Source organism: Asterias rubens, chromosome 5 (assembly GCF_902459465.1).
Source record: "Asterias rubens chromosome 5, eAstRub1.3, whole genome shotgun sequence".
In the NCBI taxonomy this organism is placed as follows: domain Eukaryota; kingdom Metazoa; phylum Echinodermata; class Asteroidea; order Forcipulatida; family Asteriidae; genus Asterias; species Asterias rubens.
In genome coordinates this window covers 7,417,515-7,438,340 of record NC_047066.1, presented here as the reverse complement: position 1 = coordinate 7,438,340, position 20,826 = coordinate 7,417,515, and the positions used below count along the sequence as shown (strand labels likewise).

General features: G+C 38.0%; 1 protein-coding gene across 3 annotated transcripts in view; it reads right to left on the bottom strand.

Annotated features, from left to right (window-relative positions):
- LOC117290649 (LIM domain kinase 1-like) overlaps window positions 1–20,826 on the bottom strand; it is a 72,036-nt gene that overhangs the window by 10,789 nt on the left and 40,421 nt on the right. For all 3 annotated transcript variants that reach the window (XM_033772165.1, XM_033772163.1, XM_033772166.1), the window contains 2 exons: window positions 16,933–17,026; window positions 15,064–15,383 (listed from right to left, as the gene is read on the bottom strand). In XM_033772165.1, coding sequence (XP_033628056.1) covers window positions 15,064–15,383; window positions 16,933–17,026 — 414 coding nt within the window. The remainder of the gene's footprint in view (window positions 1–15,063; window positions 15,384–16,932; window positions 17,027–20,826) is intronic.

The window sequence follows — 20,826 nt, the reverse complement described above, 5'->3', positions numbered from 1 at the left end:
AGATATGCCCATGCAAGAATAATGAACTGGAACACACAATCTGAGAATCATTCCATGCAGAATGTTCATCAGATTGAAATATTTTTGAATCCCTTTCTAGAAAACCCTTAAAGGCAGTGGGCACTATTGGTAATTACTCAAAATAATTATTAGCATAAAACCTTACTTGGTAATGAGTAATGGGGAGAGGTTGATAGAATACAAAATTGTGAAACGGCTCCCTCTGAAGTGAAGTAGTTTTCAAGAAAGAACAAATTTTCCACGAATTTGATTTCGAGACCTCAGATTTAGAATTTGAGGTCTCGAAATCAAGCATCTGAAAGCACACAACTTCGTGTGACAAGGGTGTTTTTTTTCCCCCATAGTTGTCTTGCAACTTCGACGACCAATTGAGGCTCAATTTTTCACAGGTTTGTTATTTTATGCATATGTTGAGATACACCAAGTGAAAAGACTGGTCTTTGACAATTACCAATAGTGTCCAGTGTCTTTAAAAGTGAATTGTTTCTCAAAATATTCTACATTATCAACAGTTGCAGTGCTTCTTACCAAGAAAGTGTTTAAGATCATTAATTTGTGGACTTATTACCAAAGGTATGTTGAAAATTAGCTCATGGTTTCACACCAGTATCATAACCCAGTTCATGTTTTTCCTTATTTCACTTAGAAGTTTATTAGAGATTTTATACCATGCCCGAAAGGTGGCAGAGGATGAATAAATCAAATTTAATAAAAATTAAAATGAAAGAGCACTCTTCCCTCTTTAGGGAAGTGTCCCCTGAAATTCTCTTCAGAATTCCTGAGATTCCCAGAAAACAATGAAGACACAATAAAAGAAAAGGGGGAACCAGGCCACATTTTTATGAGAGTCTTACAGATTTCAAGTTAATGGGAACAAAAGTACACTTCCCTAAAGAATCAATGGCATACCCCTTTAAAGGGAAGGTACACTATTGGTAATTGTCAAAGACCAGTCTTCTCACTTGGTGTATCTCAATATATGCATAAAATAACAAACCTGTGAAAATTTGAGCTCCATTGGTCATCGGATTTGGGAGAAAATGATGAAAGAAAAAACACCCTTGTTGGACGAATGTGTGTGCTCTCAGATAGGAATAAAAGACTTCTAGCTAAAAGTCTTTTATTATTTTAGTGAGAAATTACCTCTATTTCAAAATCTATACTACCTCAGAGGGAGCCGTTTCTCACAATGTGTTATACTATCAACAGCTCTCCATTGCTCCTTACCAAGTCAGTTTTAAGTTACTATATGTTTTGAGTAATACCGAACGTGTACCTTCCCTTTAAAGAAGCAAAGCCCCATACCCACACCTGTCATCAGCTTATAGTACTTCAAGACAGTTCAAGGGGAATGCTAAGCTCTTGTTACATCATTGCCTTCATTCTTTGCAGGACTGAAAAGGTAACTGTGGGTTACGCCATGATTTGGAAAATACCAGAAAGTTCACTGGAACTTGGTACAAAACACTAACAATTATAATTGATAATGTGCTTCCATCGTTATGGTGCACATAACAGAAATTAACATGATAGAGTTGAGTCTAAAGAGTTTCATGAAATAGAGAGAAACTAAGAGATTCCCTAATGATAGGAGAAAGATTGAAAAGTAGTACAAAAGTACACCATGAGTTGGTAAAGGAATCAAAGAAGGAAACAGTTATAGATCAAGGCAGGAAGAGAGCATCGAAAACTAAAGATTGTCCAGTGTGTGTGTGTTTGTTCAACTGAAGTTGTGATAGTTCGTGGAAGTGTCGTGGCCGAGCGGTTAAGAGCACCGAATTCAAACTCTGGTGTTTCTGATCAGCAGAGTGTGGGTTCGAATCCCCAGCCGTGACACTTGTGTCCTTAAGCAAGACACATAACCAATTGCTTCGTCCTTCGGATGGGACGTAAAGCCGTTGGTCCCATGTGTTGTGTAAACGCATGTAAAAGAACCCAGTGCACTTATCGAAAAGAGAAGGGGTTCGCCCCGGTGTTCCTGGCTGGATTGGCAGCATATTGCGCCACAGCACCTTGTAAACCATTACATGGTACTATTAAAAGGATTAGCTCTTTTATCTCAAAAATTCGCCCCACTCCTTGCAGTAATATTTCCTGGCGCTTTGTATCCTTTGGCAAAAGGCGCATTATAAATACAGTTATTATTATTATTCAGGTTGGACCATGGTTGGACCATATAGCTGGTCCTTGCTCTATGGTTGGACTAACCCACATCAAGGTGACCGTGACCTTTCACTTTGGTGCTAGTCCTTGCAAACCTGGATTGATAAGTTTAATTGTTTCCGTTTTGAGTATCAAATGTGTTTTAGTAATACTTTCTGGAAGTTTGTTTATGTTTTTTTGTAAACAGCTAAATCAATAATAATAAACTATTCTAAGATGGCCATTGACCAATTTCATGAAAGCCTATATTTTGGTTAGCATAAAAACTTGCTAAGCACAGAAAAATCTTGCTTAACAGAAACTGTTTACCAGCCGAAACTCGATAAAGTTTACATTGTTGCAACTGGTGCCCCACTAGCTTTTTTTTTTTAAATAGAAAAGAAATTTACTAAGCAGTATTTTCTAAGCACAGAAACATCTTGCTTAACAGAAACTGTTTACCAGCCAAAACTCGACAAAGTTTACATTGTTGCAACTGGTGCCCACTAGCTTTTTTTTTTTAAATAGAAAAGAAATTTACTAAGCAGTATTTTCTGCTCAACAGCTTTATGAAATTAAGCCTAGATGATAAAAACAATTGAACTTAACACCCCTCCCTCCTCAACTTGAAAGTTTATTAATCCATTTTGATTATCAATATCAACAGAGTACCAACTGTACAACATTGACTAAGCACACAAAACATGGAACGCATCTATAGGGAACCGGTGATGAAACAAAAAACGACTGACACCGTGACATTTGGATTGAACTTCATGGAATGGCTCACTTTCAATAAACCATGTCAACTTCCAATAATCCAGGCCCCCAGTTCAAGGTGCTGCTAACCACATATCCGATTGAATCACATGCAGTAAGCTCAGAATTCCGCTTAAAAGCCATTGGACACTTTCGGAACAGAATTTTTTTTTTTTAAACCACAGATTTACAAATAATTTACAGGGTTTACAGAAGGTAGTGGTGAAAGACTTCTCTTGAAATATTATACCATGAAATGCTTTACTTTTAAAGAAAACATTAAAACAATTATCAATTCTCGATAGATCTAGAATTACAGATTTATTTTAAACACATGTCATGACACGGCGAAACGCGCGGAAACAAGGGTGGGTTTTCCCGTTATTTTCTCCCGACTCCGATGACCGATTGAGCCTAAATTTTCTCAGGTTTGTTATTTTATAAATAAGTTGTGATACACGAAGTGTGGGCCTTTGGAAAATACTGTTTACCGAAAGTGTCCAATGGTTTTACGCTCAGTCATGAAGATTGACCTAGGTGTAATGTAATGTAGTGTATAGATGAAGCATACTTGGGTCCAGTTGCAGAAGAAAATAATGCTCAACAGATTTATCTGCTAAGTTAAAATAAGCAACAAGCACCATTATGTGACATAGTTCAGTATTTTCTCTGAAGATGTTGAGTTGTCATCCATCAGCCTCTTTTCAGAACCAACACTACTCAAAAGAGATTTACACACGGTGCTATCGCAAACACCACCTAAATATACTCCCACCACGCAAACTTTCAAATCCTACTTACACAAGACTACCTCCATGAAACAATCTACTTATAAAACACCACGCTGCTAGATCCTTATAAAGCAGAGAGTTTAGAGTGATTTTGATCACCGGAGATGAAACAAACTAACATTAGCTCAATATAAACACTACATGTTTTCAAATAATGCACTTGACAATACAGGAGATAATGTCAGAGTTGAGTTGTCACCATCAATTCTTTTCAGAACCACCACTACTAAAAATAGAGATTTGCACACGGCGCTACCGCAAACCTCACCTAATTATACTCGAACCATGCGAAGTTTAAAAAAAACACCCTTGTCACACGAAGTTGTGTGCTTTCAGATACTTGATTTCGAGACCTCAAATTCTAAAGTTGAGGTCTCGAAATCAAATTCGTGGAAAATTACTTCTTTCTCGAAAACTACGTTACTTCAGAGGGAGTCGTTTCTCACAATGTTTTAAACTATCAACCTCTCCCCATTACTCATTACCAAGTATAAGGTTTCATGCTAATAATTATTTTGAGTAATTACCAATAGTGTCTACTGCCTTTAAACGCTGCTACATGTAGACCAATAAGCAGAGCCATTTGATTTTATTACCCAAGATGAAACAACCTAATATTAGCACAATATAAACACCACATGTTTTTGTATACACACTTGACGTTCAGGAGATATCCGAGTGATCAGAGTGAAATCGTAACAGGATAACGCTCACAGCACAAGATTACTGGAGGTATTTTTATATACCTCACTCTATACACGCAACAAAAGAGCTTGCCAATTCCGTTCTCCGAACATGCCTGGACCGACTTCTTACAATCTACTAAAATTATTAGTTATGACTTGGAGGCAAAGTGCATTCATCTGTCTCTTGGTACGTGTACACTAAATCCCAATCCTCTAGTTTCCAAGAAAAATACACATCCAAACAACAAAGTTTCTCTCAAAATACCTGGCCACTATATTTTTTAGAAAACCACTTACAGTAGTTTTAGGTCCTATAAGCAAAATGTCCAGCTTTAGGTCAGATTCAATCTTACTTAGTGAGGTACTGACGAAATCACAGACAGAAGTCCTACAATCCTATACACATTTGTACTGCCTTATAACCAGGGATCAAACCAGATTTATAATACAGCCTGGCAGCAGTAATTGAAGTAATAGTAACACTATGCACTGGAGTGGGAGGTCATTAATGGGAGGGGGGAGGTGGAGGGTTTAATTCTCTTTATTTTGACAAAACTATACAGGCCCGTTCGTAATTTGCTTTTTTGATTCACAATAATGTTAATATTAATATTAAGTCTAATGAATGTTACTACATCATTAATTCTGCCACTAGCTCTGTTTCTAAATAGTTAAACAAATATAAAAAAAGAAAATTTATTAATAGTAATAGCAGTTCCCTTAAAAAAAATTGGTTTGTTTGTATGTTTTTTTTTGGTTCATTAAATGATCTTCACAGAGTTCTTGTAACTACAACAAGTGCAACAAAAACAAGAAATAGGAGAAGCATATAGATTTTTTTCCATTGAGGTCTAAGAGGCAGCTCTTTTAGAAACATTTCCATAAGAAGAATGGTACTTGACCCAAGGGTCCTTGCTCCATGCTTTGTGGAGCAACCTTCTGTGCACCTCAAGTGAGCTTTAGAATAGTTCAAGTGCTCAACTATTTGTGAATCAGGGGGTCATTTCAAAACAAAATCTTTAAGCAATTTCAAAGCCTTGTGCTGAAATCGGAGGGCCTCAAAGCTGAAATTTAAAAAATAATATGAGATGAAGAGGGATTAATTTTTGGACAAGGACAGTCACGCAGGGCTAACTACCCAGCCACTGGATCAGGTGACAGAGTCCAGTAATTTAACAGGAATTCATAACCAAACGATTGACTGTATTTCTTTTTTTACTGCACAAGGGTACTTCAATGGCTAATTTCACTTGCAGTAAAACTACAGTATTGTATTATCAGGCATGACATTTGGTCTTTGGAAGAAACTATTACCAGGGCGGATAGTCCAGTCTATTTTCTATACCATCCGCCCTGGAAATAGTTAAAAAGCAGGACAGTTCTTTTCAGAACTGAGAAGTCTCCCGAACCTCCGATTATCTACTCCGCGGCAGTAGAATAAAGCAAGACAGTTCTCTAAGAACAAACTCTACCTGGCAAGTAGATACACACATGGTGTTACCGCAAACCAAATATACAAGTTTGTTCATACTTTGCAGGTTTTAACACAATGCAAAGATTCAACTCTACTGAGATATTGTCACACCATGGGGGAACAAAAAGTCGATGTCGTGTAGAAATGGACTCCAGCTGTGTGATCCATGCAAACATAAAAACGTGAACGACAAAATGTATACATGTCTTCTTGTTGTATTTACAAGGAGACATTGAGAGCCAGTACACTTTCAAAGGAGTTGTTTCTATTGCAAATATTATGTTATGATTCAGGAAACTAAAAAAAATAAACCCATTCAAAATTTAAACGTTTTATGAACCTAAGCTTTCACAAGGTTTGTCTATTTACATTTTTATAAAAATAAACACAAACTATTCAAAAATCCATATAGGGAGACCGCCACCATCTGGCTGGATAGCTCAGTTGGTAGAGCGCCGATACATTAATCCGATACATTCAATTCCCGCTCCAGTAAATTGGTCTGTGTTCAAACCTAAACTAAGTGAAAATGTACCCAGTTTTCTTTGTGGTTTACAACTTGACAACAACAATTTATACAATAACAAGTCCTTCAAAGACACTTGACACTATTGGTAATTGTCAAAGACCAGTCTTCTCACTATACTAGGTGTATATCACAATATGCATAAAACAACAAACCTGTGAAAATTTGAGCTCAATTGGTCGTCCAAGTTGCGAGATATGAATGAAATAAAAAACCTTGTCACACGAAGTTGTGTGCTTTCAGATGCTTGATTTCGAGACCTCAAATTCTAAATCTGAGGTCTCGAAATCAAATTCGTGGACAATTACTTCTTTCTCAAAAACTATGTTACTTTAGAGGGAGCCGTTTCTCACAATGTTTTATACTATCAACAGCTCTCCATTACTCGTTACCAAGAAAGGTTGTATGCTAAAAATTATTTTGAGTAATTACCAATGTCCACTGCCTTTAAAACACAGTGCATCACATTCCACACAAATGGCATTTATAACTGCGTAAATGTTTGTCGGAGGAAGGAGGGGGTTAGATATAAAAGGCATCGCAGCAGAAGATATAATAGGCTTTGTGTGGTAGACATTCTCAAACATTAATAATGGTCTATGGCGACTGACATCATAAGCTGTAATTACGCCAGCTCTGCAATCCTGCACTGACAGACAGAAAAATCTTATTTACAGTTAGCCTGTACTGGAAGACAGGAATGTGACTTTAGAGTGGTATTCATCACTAAATGATGATATTTTGCATGAATTCTGGAAGAGTGGGAAGATTTCAATCTAAGTGGTACTAGTAATCGGTTCAAATAAAAATAAACCTCTTTAAAAAAAATCTCTTTAAAGGGTGGAATTTATCTAAAAGATGTTTACCATTTCCGAAACAAAACAATTAACTTATACAGGGAAACATCAGTGGCATGTGGATTCTTAACTGAATATTTCATATCAAAATAGTTGTGCCATTTCCTTTACCAAATATGCGCCCCACCCCCACCCCCCCCACCACCCCCCCCCCCCCCCCAAAAAAAAACCAACCCCCTTTATACTTCAATGAAATGTTATCAACTTGTAAAGGTGTATAAAATATACCATAGAAGTCACAATGTCAAAGAGAAATATCACAAAAAAGAAACTGGCACACAAGGCAAGAACTTGGTACCGATAAAAAAACAAAAAACAAAAAACATTATCCCCACAACAAATGTTTACAAAACTATCACAATCAAATAAATTATTATGGTAAAGGAAGTTTGCAAATACACCTGGAAATTAAGCCACAATGTGAGAAGACAAAAGCCACCCCAAGACTAGCAATAAGGCAAGGCCTATAATGTTTTGGATCTGGGTATGACACAATTCACCAAAACATGGAGTTAGAATGATCAGCCTAAAGAAGTTAACCCAGCGGCCGATTTCACGAAACGCTAGGATTAATCCAATCTCGAGTTAGGACGAGTAACTCATCCTAACTTAAGATGGGTTCAATGCATCCTATTCATACCAAACTTAACTCGTCCTTAGTCCTAAGATTAATCCTAAGTCAGGAAGAGTTAGGTGAAATCGACGGCTGGCCACTGAACATGAAGTGCACTTGAATGTGGCGGGAATAGATTCCTAAAGTAATGACATACTGATGACATAATCTGTCATTACTGTTGTAGACTGGATCCTGTTTCTATAATGTATTGGCAAGTGAGTGTAGAATGCCTAAAACCCTGCAGTGCTTCCCTTGATCAGCTTGAAGACTTCAGCTTTGCTAAAATGATTCCAACATTTTTAAAGGCGTTGGGACACCTTTGGTAATTGTCAGAGACCAGTATTCTCACTTGGTGTATCCCAACATACGTATGCATACAATAACAAATCTATGAAAATTTGGACTCAATTGGTCATCAAAGTTGCAAGAGAATAATGAAAGAAAAAACACCCTTGTTACACAAATTTTTGTACTTTCATGCAGATGCCTAAAAAGGGAATCAGGCCTGTAGTCTTTTGAGTATTTGAGTGAGAAATATCCTCTTTCTCAAAAACTATGTTACTTCAGAGGGAGCCGTTTCTCACATTGTTTTATATTATCAACCACTTGCTTGTTACCAAGTAAGTTTTTGCTGAACAATTATTTTGAGTAATTACCAATAGTGTCCAGAGTGTCCAGAATGTGTGGGTGCACATTTACATCGTTTGATTTAACCAATAGCGGCCCATCCGAGGGGATCTTTTGCCTGTCTAGTCGCAGAAAATCGCAAATAAATAAAGCGACAGATGCTGTTTTCTCAAAAACTAGAGCACTCAAATTTCTAGACAGTTCAATTAAATGCATGAAAACTGACAACTACATCATTCTTTTAAATTTAGTGTACATCCGGGAAAAATACAACTTCGGTCATAATTGACGACTTGCGTTGCCATGAATACCAAGGAAAAAGAAAACCACTAGAGAATTGGATAACTGTTTCAATGCGTCGTCCGGGACCACAGAGCAGAGAGCTGCTGTAAAGTGGCTTCAGGGGCGTCGGGCGGTTTACGTCAACCGGACTGGTTTGGATCAAACTCTCATCTCTGGGGCCGACATTTCCGCAGGCGATTTAAGTCTTTTAAAAAATGAGACGGACACAAATCCTTTTTCCAACTTTGACTTTTCGGGAAAAGCAGACCAGTAGGAATAGGTAAAGTACCTACGGTTAAACGTCATCTTTAGGATGATTGAGTCAGGATACTGTAACTTTTTAGAGCATAGCAGCCACAGGAGGCTTCTAGCAAAATGGCCAATAGCAGCAGCAAGTGGCTTGTGTCAGTTATGCAGCAGCCTCAAATAGCTAAAGGATTTGACCTACATTCCCCTGTACCAAAGACAAGTCTCAGGTATGTGATAGGCTGTTGCAAGCATGTAGCCCAATTATTAAAGGAACACGTTGCATTGGATCGATCGAGTTGGTCTTTGAAAAGCGTTTGTAACCGTTTGTTATAAAATGCATATGGTTAGAAAGATGTTTTGAAAGTAGAATACAATGATCCACACACATTTGCCTCGAAATTGCGTGGTTTTCCTTTAACTTTGCAAACTAACACGGTCGGCCGTGTTTGCCGACGAGGTAAAAGGAAAACCACGCCATTTCGAGTGATACTTATGTGGGTCATTATATTCTACTTTTAAAATATCTTTCTAAACATATGCATTTTATAACAAACGGTTACAAACGCTTTTCACAGACCAACTCGACCAATCCAAGGCCACGTGTTCCTTTAACATTTATCTTTGGTTTTAAAAGCCCTACTCTGCAATCTTGGGTGTTATTATATGGTTATATCTCCATTCCATTTCGAATTTGATCTTTAAAAGAAAAAAACCAAAACAACAACCGGAGTTTTGTTTAAAAACAGAGAAATCACATCCCTGAAATCTTGAAATTGCATGTTTCTAGCACTTCCCAAGGTAACAAACGACAGAAGAGTCTACAATTCTCAAATACAACCATATAATTATTTCTAGTTAGTACTATCAGATGGCCCAAAACAGGTAGCTGCCGCAAACAGCTGCAAACTTTGACCTACATTTACCCTTATGATAGACAAGTTTTGATTTGATATTTTCCAATGATTCCAAAGTTAACAAAACAGAACCTACAACTCTCAAACACAACCACATTAGTTCATATTGTCAGCTGCCACAAACAGCTGCAAAATTATAACCTACTTTCCCCCAACGAACGAAGACAAGTCTTGAATTGACATTTTTCCAACGCTTCAAGTTAACAGAAAACAACAGAGCCTACAACTCTCAAACACAAAACCATGTTACTATTTCTAGTTCAAATAGTTTTTTCCCCAGAGATTTTTCATCAATCGAAAACGATTACGCCTCCCCAATCCAGTATTTCCTATCAGAATTGAATGATCTTAATATGGTTGAAGTACAAAATTAACAAAAATGAAGTGCCAGTCGCTGATTTTTCCTGAACAAATTGAGTCACAAACTAACAACCAGTATTAGCTATGCAAATAGGCACGTAGTGAATAATGAACGGGCTCAGTCAGGCTGAAGTTGTAGTCATTACAAGTAGGAAGAGTCATTCGCTTGAAGGAGGATTTAATTTCATTATAATCAATTAATTTCTACAATTTGTTCTCATCTAATGGTGCATCATCATGAATAATACTTCACTGCTGTGCAGAGGTCCATGTCCTTGTTCTAGTCGTTGTAGTGTGTAACCTAATTATGTTCATTTAGTGTGTTGTATACAAGTAAAATTCCTGTATACAATTGCAACACAAGGATGCTTGTTTATTCCGCATACTTTGTCTGTCTGAAGTGAGTGTTATTACTAACAAAAACATATTTACAGAAAGATTGTGAGAAATTTGTCATCCACTCTTCTCTTTTTGACTATGAGATCAGCCGTCGATTTCACTAAACTCTTCCTAACTTAGGATTAATCTTAGGGCTTAAGACGAGTTCAGTTCCGCATCAATAGACGTTACTACGCATTGAATATATCCCGAGTTAGGACGGGTAACTCGCCCTAACTCGAGTTAGGATTAATCCTAGCGTTTCGTGAAATCGGCTGCAGGTCTCACTCAATCACGAATCAAAAAGTAAATTCTCTTTGTAGATTGGAATTGTTTAAATGTAGATTATATAAAACAGACCTGTGAAAATTTCACTTAAAAAAAATGGTAACGTTTTTGAGATTTCATCGAAAATCTGGAGTAGTTTAGTCTATGCAGAGAGAATATTCTGCAATTGGAGTACACAATCTGGCGAACATTACTGCCAGTAGTATTTCTCAGATTAACATTTTGGGGGATAAAAACTGGTAACCACATCTTTAAAGTGAAATGATTCTCAGAATGCTTTATACTGTCTGAAGCTGCTGTACTTCCAAGTACTAACCAAGTAAGTTTTTACTGCCATTAATTAAATGAGTGATTACCAAATGGATACCTTGGGTACTTTTTGTAACACAAAACACAATGTCCACAGATTTACATTAAACTTACACCATTTGAAGATAACGATAGTAGAAAGCATACCTTAAAACATTAGTTGCCGAGGTGCTGTAGTTTTTGAGAAATGAGTAAAACAATGTCATGAAAATACGTTTTTACATGCTAAAATAATTTTCGTCTCATGATCACTGAGACGAAAATTATGTTCATGACATTGTTTTACTCATTTCTCAGAAACTACAGCACCTCAGCAAGAAATATTTTCAGGGAAGCTTTCTACTATCATTACCATCAAACTGTGTAAGTTTAGTGTAATTCTGTGGACATTGTGTTTTTTGTCCAACAAAAAGTACATACACCCTTTAACACATATAATCATCCACAAGAGTTCCAAAGAAGCACAATTTTCAAATTGGTTCGTCACTCAGCTGGCCATAAGAATAATTGATTTACATGCAAAGTAAAACAGATAGAAGCATTATACTCACAGCAGACGATACCAGCACTTAAATATCACTGCCATTTTCCCGCCAAAACGAGTAACACCTGAGCTCAATCTGGACCACACAATATAAATCCACGCACTCCCTCGATTAAACACCAACAACAAGATATAAAGGCACCCCTCTCCTTCTGGCCGAGTCGTGGTGACACATCCAGTCCCACTTCAACACAACAAGTGGCAACAAACGCTCTTTTTTTCCCCCAAAAACATTGTGACGCCCAGAGTCGGACCGTACACAGGGTCTAGTTCACAGGAAATGAAATCACTTTATCAGTGATCTACTGGGAACCCTCAGCCACACCATCCAGGGTTCCTCGTCTTAGTAACCTCTCTTTAGCCAGCATCGCTGAACTTGAAGGGTGAGAGCTAGAAACGAACTTTCGGGGGGGGGGGATGTTTGATGATGAATCTCACAAATTTCAGACAGGTCTTTCTCAGTTATTGTTTGATGGATTCTTTATTTAAACAAGACAGACATGTGACTGCAGGTTTTCTTTTTGTAAAGAAGAATAATTCCAGGCAGTGCATAACTTTTAGTTTGACTTAAAGACTTGGCCTTTGGGAACCAGACTCGTTGATGTTGAGAACACTGCACAAATTGTACACTGCTCCAGAACTGATTACAGAGCCTAAGACAGAGTCAGCGCCAACACCAGATCGAGCCCCAAGCCAAACCCCCAACTCACAGCAAGAGCTCAAGCCCGAGCCCGAAGACAGAGCAACCCCCAAGATAGAGCCGAACCCCAGAGCCAGAGCCAGAGCCATGCCAAGATTTGGAAATGGCCCTTCGTGTTTTGAGAAATCAATCCATGAACACCCAGTGCCCTCATAAATGTTTCAAAGTTCTCTTGAAAAAAAAAAACGGGAAAAAAACGTTATCCTCCGGAAGTATGACAACTCATGACTGATGTGTGAATGAGTTACAACATTCTGGATTTCCCCCCATTTATCAGTATGATTGTAGGAGGTAGGGGGAGGGTAACCCCGTAGGAGCGAGGGGCGAGGGGCGAGGTTTTGGCAAGCTACAAACACACATTGGAAGTACAGTTCACTGACACTCGTCCGGAATCAATCACGCACATGAGCATGTACAAGTGCCAAGTATCGAAAGTCTACACATCAAACCACAATCATGAGTCAACCGTGACTAGACAATGAAAACAATGAAAAACTTCAACATCAGCAGAAAGTTTGGATCTCGATTCTGGTGCCAAAAATGTCACCGATACAATGAGCTTCAAAGAGCCAGGAGAGAACCTTCCTACACCCCTGGTGTTTTGCCCAGGTGTCCCTTGAAAATAAGCAATTAGAAAGTGGCAGTTTTTTGTTCAAAAGTTGCTCTTTTTGCGCACCTTGGAAAACAAACTCCCCAAACTCTTCGGGGGAACAAAGTTCAAAGCTTGTGCAAAAGGAAAACAAAATACAATGCCTGTTCAAATAATAATAATATTATTATATTATTATTATATTAACAGATGATTCATCCAAGTCAACTTGTCTCCAACATTTTTTAAAATCTATTCCCCCAACCCTAAGTTCTCAAGGCACAATTTCTAATAGCTGGTAAGCATACATTTACAAATTTGCTAAGCAATATCTTGCTTTATATTAGCTGAAACTGTTTAAAGGAACAAAACGGCAAAAATGTACACTCGTGAGAGTGGATCCCTCGCCATTTTTGAGAAAAACAACAATCGTCTATGATTCTTCCTTCAAGATAAAACACTAATTGATTTTTAAAAAAATGCCCCAATAACAGAAAAATCAAACAAAATCCTAGATTTAACCTGTCTAGAGATGGCTCCACACAACCATAAAGTCAACAGTCCTGTAATCGGTTCTGACATTTCAAGTAAAACTCCTTAATGAAATTGACTTGCAAAGTAGAGAAAGTTTAACTGCACTAAGCTAACAGGAACGGCCACAGGGACTTCTAATCTCCGCCATAGTGCCAATTAGGTTGCTCCAGTATCTCAAGGGAAAGTTTAAGATCAAGGTATTCTGAAGGGAGCATCCATTATTCTTACTGGAGGGTGGTACATCTTTAAAGGCGTGGTACATCTTCAAAGGCGTGGGACATCTTTGGTAATTGTCAAGTACCAGTATTCTCACTGGGTGTATCCCAACATATGCATAACATAACAAATCTGTGAACATTTGGACTCAATTGGTCATAATGACAGAAAAAACAACCTTGTTGCACTAATTTCTGTCTTTGAATATTTGAGTGAGAACTTACCTTATTTCTCAAAAACTACATCACTTCAGAGGGAGCAATTTCTCACATTGTTTTAAACCATCAACAGCTCTCCATTGCTCGTTATCAAGTAAGTTTTTATGCTAACAATTATTTTGTGTAGTTACCAATAGTGTCCAGTGCCTTTAAACGGTGTGACGGAGGAAAGGTTTCACTGTAACAAATACTGACAGGTGGGAAATTGACTGAACTCATTGGATTGACTCTAATGAGTTTCAGTCTGGTAGATTATGAATTAAGTGGCTAAGGTAAACAGTGAGGATGTAAAGAGAAGTTGTACGCCTATCAAATACCTGCATTTTTACATTAATGATTACTGTGTTGAGGCTTATACCTTTGGGTTAAACGTCACATAGTCACTGTGGTCAAGTGATTAGACTGCAGGACTTGTATTGCAATCACAACGTTGTGGGTTCCAATCCGACCAAGCTAGCTGCTGATTTCATAATGACTATAATAATGATTGTCGTCTAGTTTGAATCCCAGTTTACTGTCTCAAATATAAACATATCAATGGCATAATAAACTGTGCAACTCTTGCACGTATTCGGACATTTTGGGACCACTTTGGGTGGACGTACGTTGCTATAACGCATGAAAGAAACCAACTTGCGCACTTGAACAGGTCCCTACATTCAAATACACGCAAAACTTTCACCGTCTCTTAGTTTTCCACCTATATATTTTGAGTATGTTTAAGTATGTTGTTGCTTAAGTTCTTGTCGTTAGGGCAAGGTGCTGGTAACCTCTTACCTCCAGTATTTTTTAATCATGGTTTGCTCCTGGTGGTTGTGTTAATTTTAATTTGTTTACTCTTTTGTGGTTTTTAGACTGCCTTGTCTCTATTTAGTTGTTGTTTTTAAAACATTGTATTTTAGTGGAAAGCGCCTTGAGGCCTGGCATAAGACACTATATAAATACTCTTTTATTATTATTATTATTATTATTATAATACTCACATCTTGGACATGGACGCCCCTCGTTCCGGTCTCGTTATTGGAATCGTTTGCTTCTTCTGTTCCTTCTCCTCATTGCTCTGATGAATCTCGAGTCTCGCCGCAATGTTCAACGTCTTTGGTTTGTGCGTCTCCGTGGAATGATGCTTTACGGACGTGGGTCCCTCCTTCACCTCCCGCGTTGTTGTCTTGGTTGTTGTTGTTGTTGTTGTTGTCGTTGTCTTTGATTTTGTTGTTATTGTCGCCGCTGAGGAAGGTGACGTGGGGTCGTGCTCGACGGTGAGTTGGAGCTCGGTTTTACTCTGGCTGATTAATCTATCGAGCTGTAAAGATCATTGACGAAACACATGATAGTGAAAGAAATGTAAATAAGACATTGTATTGACAGGTCATTGTGATGTACAGAGAACAAGTCATCCTCCCTACTTTGCCCTAAATGTTTATTCATAAATACCTCAGACAGTTTCGCTATTCCTATTGGTGCAAGACGTTTCTCGTTACGGGTGATGCGGGCGCTGTCAGTGAGTTGGCCACACTGTGAGTGAAAGGATAACGAGAAACGTCTTGCAGCAAGACTACGCGCACGAAGGGATCTGAACACTGCCGTCTCAGTCATAACAATGCAACAAACGGACGTACACAGCTCAAGCACGTCGGAAAACGGATAAGTTTTACAGAGTTTCTTACTTTATTATGCCTTTTAACCAAAAAGGCATTAATGAATGGGAACAAAAGAGTAGTGATTCATTCTTAAACTGCCGTTTAAAACCTTGCAGGGTCTTTGCCATGCAATAAAGGTCCTCTATCACATGGCAACAACCCTGCCAGTTTTAAACGATCGTTTAAGAACTCGTCGCTACCCTTTCATTCCATAAATAATAACAACACAAGCATTGATAAACCGCATTTTGCAATGGTTACAACCAGCTGAGGGCGGTAAATCCAGGAAGAAATATTGTAAAGAATGAGATGAAAAAAGGGAACACTTGGGATTTTGTTTGAATTGATGAATAAAGATGCAAGTATGAATGTTGAGAGTTCCACCATCTGGTCCAGCTACTGAGAAAGCCTTGTCACCTAAATGTATCTTTGCCCTCGAACTTTTAACAGTTGGACAAAAATATGCCAAAACTTTGGTGTTGTTCCCCTTGACTTTTGCATTGATGCTTGACTATCATAAAAATTGCCAATGGTCGGTTCTTTCGTTATAATTAAGTCCTTTATGATTGTCATGAACTTGACAACGTGAATTTATGAGTTTCTGAGGTCCTTTAAAGACAAGGTTAAGTGACTTTTACAACTGTTATCTCCCATAAATAATCAGGTAACCTCTGGACATGGTGTTCTCTGAACCTGGTGTTCCTTAAGGCTAACAGCTGTTCTGTTGATAGCTTGACATACCAAATTGACTCAACCTCTACCCTTTGTAGGTATCCAATTATAATAAAGCATTTTGCTCAAATCCACAAACGTCATGACTGGGATGCGAACCCTTAACCCATGGCTTAACCACCACCAGTCTGGTGCATTAGGCAATGCAACTTTACCTGGCTGGAAACAAAAAGTCTGCGACTGGGTTAAGTAGTTCACTCTATTTAGGGCTGTTTGAAACTTTGCCTGGTGTGGATAGTGTAACCTAACTATCAATAGTAAACTTGGGGATATGTGTAAATCTCTTTTGGGAGAAGTGCTGGTTCTGAAACGGCTTTTTGTGAATAGTTAACTGGATATAGTTAGGTCTTAACTTAAGTCAAAATTTACTGCCAGACAAAGTAATAACATGGTGGACCAGTGACCTCACAAAGTAGCACCAGACTCTCTATTATGCCATTTTATCACACATGGTATTGTGTCATTGGTCTTGTTACCTACCTCGTGTAAGTTTTGCGTTCTGACTGGTGTTCCATTTACTTCCAGTATTCTGTCACCTACTCTCAAGGAAGCCTCTGATGGTGTGGAGTCAACCCTGCATTCAGTCAAAAAATTGTTGTTAAGAAGTCACCGTAACGTAGCAGATTAAACAATTTGTCAATCCAATTTCCTAATAATAATCAAAACAATATCGCATCAAAGAGCCATATCCCGTGAGTGTAAATGAGTACATAGGTACATTGTACATTTACACCTCAGTGACGGTACCCCAACAAAAAGTTTTTTTTATATGAACTTCACTTCGATTTGATAATCAAATTTCCTAATAATAATCAAAAACAATATTACATCTTTAAAGAGTCATAACCCAATTGCGAGTAAATGAGTACATCTACATACGTCCAGTGACTGTACCTTACAAGGAACCTTACAGAATTTGGTTTGCTAACAAAACAGTTGCTGACACTGTAAGCACTTTATGTAACCAACCATAAACTGACAAACCTGTAGAAGTTTGAGATCGATCGGCCATCTGGGTCACGAGAAAATAGTGAAAACCGATTACAAATTGCACCGATGCCAAAATAAAAATGAATAAGACGCTCACTGAGTGATAAACTCCAAACGCAAAGTTAGATTATTTATTTCTCATCAAATATGACATTTCAGACAGAAATATTTCAAGGGATTTTTTCAACTATCATCATCATTAGACCGTGTAAGTTTTATGTAAATCTGTGATTCTTCACGATTTTTGCTTCTTACCAATTCTGTAACATTCCTTAAACAAAAAGGTTTTAATATGGACTTCATATAAAAATGAACACATCATAACATAGCAGCTTAAACAATTTGTCAATCGAATTTCCTTATAATAATTTTAAAAATATCACATCTTTAAACAACCATATCCCGTTTGCGTGTAAATGAGCAGATATTTACGTATCAGTGACTGTACCCCAACAAATATGCGCTCAACTATTCCTCAGTGATAGACAGCTGATCTACTTAACACATTGGGGGAGGAGAAGGGGTGGGGGGGCTGCCATGATCACGTACAGTGCTATGTAGGTCAAACATGTTTAAAAAGCATCCATTGAAGCTCATGTTATGATCATGGAATTGACAGGGATGCGATAGGCTGTTTAAAAAAAAAAATCTGAACTGTGAGCTCAAAGTAATTTGAGCTCAAAGTAATTTTTTTTTACTCTTTATTTTTTATTCTTACACGCTTAGTTTACAACCTTTATATTGTAATTTTATAATGTGATTTTATGTTTACTTTTTAATATGTTAATTTGTCTGTTCTTAACAATGTAATTATGCAGGGCCCGAATGGAAAACAGTTATTTTTTTACTGATTTGGCTCACCCTGGGTAACTAAATAAAATAAATAAATAAATAAATAAATAAATAAAGCATGAAAGCTTGAGAGAGCACGAAACTTGTGAGCAAGATCCCTGCTTAATCTTTGGTTTTAAAAAACCCTAATCTCCAATCTGGGTCTTTTTTTTTTTTGGGGGGGGGGGGTTAAAAGAAAACAGATTTCCGGTCAAAATTGAAGAAATCACATCACTGAATTAAAGGAAAAACTTTAAAGGTAGGGTAATTCTTCGATCATGACCCCGTAAAAAAAGTGTAATTTTTAACGGAAAGCCTATTCTGAAGAACTGAGTCCAAATAGCCCATACTGTAGCTAAAGAAAAATGTATCCGGGATTTTCACCACTTTAGAAATATTAGTGAATAAAATGTGTGAATAAATTGATAGAATGGGTCAATGGTTTCTGGGGTCCATTTCCCCAAGAAAATCTTAACTTAGGACTAGTCCTAGGAGATATTAAAAACTTCCTAGTCTTAAGTTAGGACGAGTAACTTGTCCTAACTCGAGATAAGACTAGTCTTAACTCTTTGTGAAATCCAGCCCCTGAGACTTTAATTCTAAGAAAAGAGGTTTATCACAATTTCAGTGGAAAATCACTGCAAACCTTCCTCCCCCAAAACAGTTAACAAATTCAGGGATACTTGAAGTTCAAGGTCCAACCCTAACAAGCCATCAAGGGTGTATTCAACCACATCCTGATTGTTGTTTATCAAGGGTGGAGAGTTTTCTGGCACGTTGAAATGACCTTAGGGGGAACTCTGGAGGCAGTAATTAGTTCAGGAAGGGGGTTAAAGAGGTCGTGGGGTGGGGTGGGGTGAGCTTGGGGTATGGAAGGAGAATCGCCCGATTACAGCTTAAAGGGTTTGATACTTTTTGTCTTTGGCCACGACATGAATCCCTACTCACTGTGAATGAAGATGTATGTAATATAATTTAAGTTTCAGCTTCATTAGTCGTCAATTTTTAAAGAGAAAAAAAATCGAAAAAATCACAGAGCGATATTTTCAGGAGGGTCGCGTAAATACAGAATTTTTTAAAGTATTTACTAGTACTGGTAAATACGCTGTACAGTAAACATGCAAAAAGAGTTGTTGTCTCCAGAGACAAAATTATTTTTGTGACATTGTTTACTCATTTCTCAGAAACTACGGCACCTCAGCAAGTAATATTTAAAGGGAAGCTTTCTAACATCAATATCTTCAAACTGTGTAAGTTTAATGTAAATCTGTGGATATTGTGTTTTCTGTTGCTACAAAAAGTACCCAAACCCTTTAAGAAGAGAACTATTGGGTGTTGGTCAATCCAACCTGGACATAACTCATTACGGACAATCAGTAACACAATGTACTTAGTAATGAATCCATATTGACGACATCCTGAGTCTTACCCAAGTTTGACAATTCACTTGATGAAAGAGCAGATTTTGATGAAGGAAGTCGAGAAAAAAAAAGTTTGATTTTGTTTCTTACTTTTTTCGATTGTTACTGTTATCAATCAGCCCATTTTCACTAATATCCCTTTCATGTCACCAGACCAATAAGGTCACTGAACTCGTGCATGTAAACAGTACAGGCCTGGAATTACCTGAAGGCCATGGGCTCCGTTGCCCCTGGTCTTGGCCTTAGTGCCCCTTCAAAAGGTATTCATACACTTCATGATTTTCCAATATAAGTGCCCCTTGCAGAGTCAAAATGGTCTTGCCCTTTCAGAGATGAAATTCCAGGCCTTGACAGTAAAAGCCACAATTTTTCTATTCATCCTACTTTTATCAGAGGTTTTTTTCCTGTATAATTTATTTTTACCCTTACACGGATGTGTATTGTACTCAATACTTTCCCCGAGTTCTGTGAAAACAAAAATCTAAAGGCAAATCACTCGGATGGGATTTGAATCAAGACATTTGCATTGCTAGACAAGACAAGACAAGACTAGACAAGACCAATCAAGACCTTTGATTGGTCTTTGTTTGTAAACAGTTCAGCTGATTTGGATGAATGCACAGATGTCACAATGGATTACATCAAGTTTTGTGAGGTGATGTGCATTCCTAAGAAATCAACAACTCGTTATCCTAACGACAAACCTTGGTTTGACGGTTCGGTGGACAAGGCACTCCGCTCAAGGGACATGGCATTCAAACGAGGGGACAACGCATCTTGGAAACAGGCGAAATACGCAGTCAGGAAGTCAATTAGTGACGCTAAACGCCGTTACCAAGGGCAACTCGAGGACGGTATTTCTTCTACCAATTCCAAAGAAATGTGGAAGAGTTTCAATAAAATGACTGGATACAAGCCCAAGTCCGTAGGTTTAACATCTAATGATCCGTTATTGCCAGACCAACTGAATGAATTTTATGCTCGTTTCGATCGCCCTTTGGACAGGGCAACAATGCCTTATAGCGATGACCTTCTTCCTCCATTTCAGGTTTCGTTGGACGATACCCGCCGCGTCTTGTCCAAACTAAACGAGAGGAAGGCTCCTGGTCCGGATGGGATTTCCTCTCGCCTT